We start from the raw sequence: 3,971 nt of genomic DNA on the forward strand, positions 1-3,971 counted from the left end.
CAAGTTCTAAAGTTATGTTTTTGAATTAGCAACAGAGGTTTGGGCTCAGCTGTTAAACTGTCAACTTAAGATTTGAGGAAGGTAGTACTGTAGTTCTGCACACAAACTGTTTTTTTAAGACGGTTGTTTCTTATTTATTTACACACTTGTGCCATCAAACTGTTGTACAAACACAATATCACACTCGTAGCCATGTGATATCACTCTATATCGGCATGGCTGTGATTACCTATAGCATTGTGGAATCACAGCCATGCTGATATAGAGCGATATCACATGGCTACAAGTGTGATATTGCTCATATATACAAAAATCATCACTAAATGTGTGTGCTTATGCATGGGGGGTCTTCCAGGTCTCTAGCGATGAATCCCCTCCTGATACCAGAAGCGTATATCATAGGAGGACAGCCGCTGTGCAGTCAACTAGCTGGACTGTCTAAAGGTCAGAAGAAGCTTTGCCAGCTGTACCAAGATCACATGCAGTTCATTGGAGAGGGCGCCAAGACAGGCATCCGGGAGTGCCAATACCAGTTTCGCAACCGCCGCTGGAACTGCAGCACAGTGGACAACTCCTCAGTGTTTGGCAGAGTCATGCAGATAGGTATATTTTTAGGCAGCTGTTTTCCATTTAACAGTAATTGATGATAATCACAGATGTTTAGCTCCAAAACGGACAAAACACCATAGAAGCACCTTGTGGCATCTTGTGTGGGAGTGTTGTTCTCTAACAAAACCAAGCTCAGGCAATTCAATTAAAAAGAAACTGGTTTCTTTTAATAATCAACCAAAATGCTGCTGATACATACATGCTGATCTCTGAATATCTAATTAGGTGTGATTGCTTGTTATATATATGAGGAGATATGTCCACTAGGTGGTGAGCTTACTGTATGTTGCTGAATTCATTTTACAAGAGTGCATGTAGCAGCACATCATTGTGATGCTCCTAAATTTGTCTTTTTGGTTTAAAACAAAAACATATCGGACCTACATATGTCTATTTAGTTTGAAGCTCCTTCTCTTTTTACATTCTGACACATGAAAGCAATGCTACATAATGTACAAGACAGGTTTTCAGAATAGTAATTCTTAAGATTCTTTCAGATATGGTCAATGTTCCTAGGATAAATATATTAGGGTAAACAGAATAAATGATTATGATTTACTAATAAACTGTTGCTCATGAAAGCAAATAAAAAAAGGTAAATGTGAATTTGTTGTGGTGGTTGTTTGCTTTTCCAGGGAGCAGAGAGACAGCATTTACATATGCTATCAGCGCCGCTGGCGTGGTCAATGCAGTGAGCCGTGCCTGCAGAGAGGGGGAGCTGTCGAGCTGTGGCTGCAGCAGGGCAGCGAGACCTAAAGATCTGCCACGAGACTGGTTGTGGGGCGGCTGTGGTGACAACCTCAATTATGGATATCGCTTCAGCAAGGAGTTTGTGGATGCACGTGAACGGGAAAAAACTTTCACCAAAGGCTCTATGGAGAGTGCAAGACTGCTGATGAACCTTCATAACAATGAGGCAGGACGGAGGGTAAGACAGCCGTAACTATGTGAAGATTAGTCATTTTCATCTAAACTTGCACACATGGTCAAACTAATCTGCTGTGTTCTCTCTATTTTGTTTTGTTTTCTTAAGCTTATTTCTCTTGTTTAGACTCTTCAGCTACCTTTTAGGTATTTTAGGTTATTTTAATAATAATATAATATAATACAATACATATCAGTGATGTGCAGTGGTGTTGTAAAATTAGGAGGCAAAGTCGTCAGTTTTTTTCTTTTCTTTTCTTTTCTTGTCCTTTCCTTTCCTTTCTTTTCTTTTTTTTTTTGATTAACATTACTTTACTTACCCTATCAGAAAAAAATTAAATAAAAAAAATCGATTTATATTTTTCAATATTCAATCAATATTCTATTTATTAAAGCCAAGTATGAATCTCATCAAGTTAGTGTTTTTGAGAATTTTACATTTATTCCAAAATAATAACTCAAGGCAGTAACAATTTAAACAATAGATTTTATTTGTGAACTTATGTTTGGCTATTCTTTTTAATAGTTTAATAGTTTTCGGATCATCAGTCATCAGAGCTCGGTAAATATTGGTCACAGACACCGAGATTTACTTTAAATTTCAGCAAGCTGATTACCCACTAAAACTCCCACAGACCATGTTTTCATGCAAATTTAAAGGGTTTAAATAATGCTATCATTAATTACTCACCCTCATGTATATACTATTTAAATACTAATAAAGTAGGGGTATATATGCTTTCATGATAAACGTGACTCAATATAACATTGCGACTACAGTATAAAAGCTTTTAATGTTCTAAAAGCACAGATTTGGATTTGAAGATGTTAGAAACACGTTTTGAATTTGAACATGAATTTGGCCAATCGTGAAACAGCTGTGTTGTCATCAGCGCTTCTGCAGTTGCTCTGAAAAAACTGCGCCAGCTGAGTCAGCCGGCTGCTCTCGAAAAGATAGCAATTTTTTCTGTATATATATATATATATATATACCCAATTATTTGTAAGTTCTTTTTTCTTTTTTTTGCCCCAAGATGCAACAAAAAGTCTTTGGATGGAACATGCTTGTTTTATCATTTCTCGACCGCTGTTGCTCAATGGAGACTCTGGGCTGTATCTGGCACATTTATCAGAAAATACTTATTATTTAAACTTTTGCCCACAAAAGAGATACATGCAAAAACAAATACATAATACCACAAAAAGAGCACAGATCCTTTTCAGGAAATATGTTTTTTTTTTTTTAAATAAATATTGAAAGAGTTGGAATTTCAGTGGTGAAGTCATGCAACCATGGTGTAGTTTGTTTATTACCTACATATAGCATTTTATTTCTGCCAGTTGTATTTATGCTTAAAAATTAATTGGTGTAAATTATTTTGATGAACAAAAGTAAGAATATTTTTTTCTGCAGTAAAACAAATCCAATAGAACATCTCTACTGACTTTTTGTGATACTAAATACTGTGTTGGCGTACAAAATCACATTACATTTTATCATGGTTCTATTTAGCTAACAACCACTTTCTCTGTCACAGATAGTATCAGATCTTGCCCATGTGTCCTGTAAGTGTCATGGCGTGTCCGGCTCCTGCAGCCTTAAAACGTGCTGGTTGCAACTTGCTGATTTCCGCAAGGTGGGTGACGCACTGAAGGAGAAATACGACAGCGCCGCTGCCATGAGGCTGAACAGCCGCGGGAAGCTTGTTCAAGTTCACTCCAAATTTAACTCTCCTACCAGCAATGACCTGGTATACATCGACCCCAGTCCAGATTACTGCGTAGAGAACAAAACTACCGGCTCTTTAGGAACTCAAGGTCGCCTCTGTAACAAGACGTCCGAAGGCATGGATGGCTGCGCACTCATGTGTTGCGGTCGAGGTTACGATCAGTACAAGACACAGCTGGTTGAGCGTTGCCACTGCAAGTTTCACTGGTGCTGCTACGTCAAATGCAAGCACTGTTCACGAACAGTTGACCAGTTTGTGTGCAAGTAGTAGCACGAGGCACGTAATGAGAGCATGTGAAAGAAGATGAGAAGGAAAAACTAAAATGATTTTTTTTAGAGCTGAAATCATTATGAGACTGATTGGTTTCTTGCTATCAGTTTCTAAGTACTAGGTACAAGACATCTAAACTGCAAATATCATTATATATTTATTTTTTTATAAATATGATTTTGAAATACTCTGATAGGCTATGCAATATAAATGAAAACAGCCTGAATAATGAGTCTTTCACTCTGGGCATAAATACTGTACATTCAGATGAGAAACCACGCTGCAAAAAAATAAGAAAATACTTTCCCTGTAAAATATGTCAACTTCATTAAAACCAGATCATTGTATTTGAGAATAAGACTTGTTTTGAGAAAATGTCTTAAATTGTCAGTGGTTTCTATTATTACTCATTTGATGCTTATAAAACAAAATTAATTT

The 3,971-nt window shown here is 36.9% G+C and overlaps 1 protein-coding gene across 3 annotated transcripts in view; it reads left to right on the forward strand.

Moving 5' to 3' along the window:
- The window catches only part of wnt5a (wingless-type MMTV integration site family, member 5a), a 16,948-nt gene extending 13,226 nt beyond the window's left edge, over positions 1 to 3,722 (forward strand). For all 3 annotated transcript variants that reach the window (XM_016493049.1, XM_016493047.1, XM_016493048.1), the window contains 3 exons: positions 356 to 603; positions 1,245 to 1,537; positions 3,072 to 3,722. In XM_016493049.1, the coding sequence (XP_016348535.1) occupies positions 356 to 603; positions 1,245 to 1,537; positions 3,072 to 3,530 (1,000 nt within the window). In that variant the 3' untranslated portion in view covers positions 3,531 to 3,722. The remainder of the gene's footprint in view (positions 1 to 355; positions 604 to 1,244; positions 1,538 to 3,071) is intronic.
- The last annotated feature ends 249 nt before the right edge of the window (positions 3,723 to 3,971 follow it).

The sequence above is a fragment of the Sinocyclocheilus anshuiensis genome, unplaced genomic scaffold (genome assembly GCF_001515605.1).
Source record: "Sinocyclocheilus anshuiensis isolate Anshui unplaced genomic scaffold, SAMN03320099.WGS_v1.1 scaffold1894, whole genome shotgun sequence".
In the NCBI taxonomy this organism is placed as follows: Eukaryota; Metazoa; Chordata; class Actinopteri; order Cypriniformes; family Cyprinidae; genus Sinocyclocheilus; species Sinocyclocheilus anshuiensis.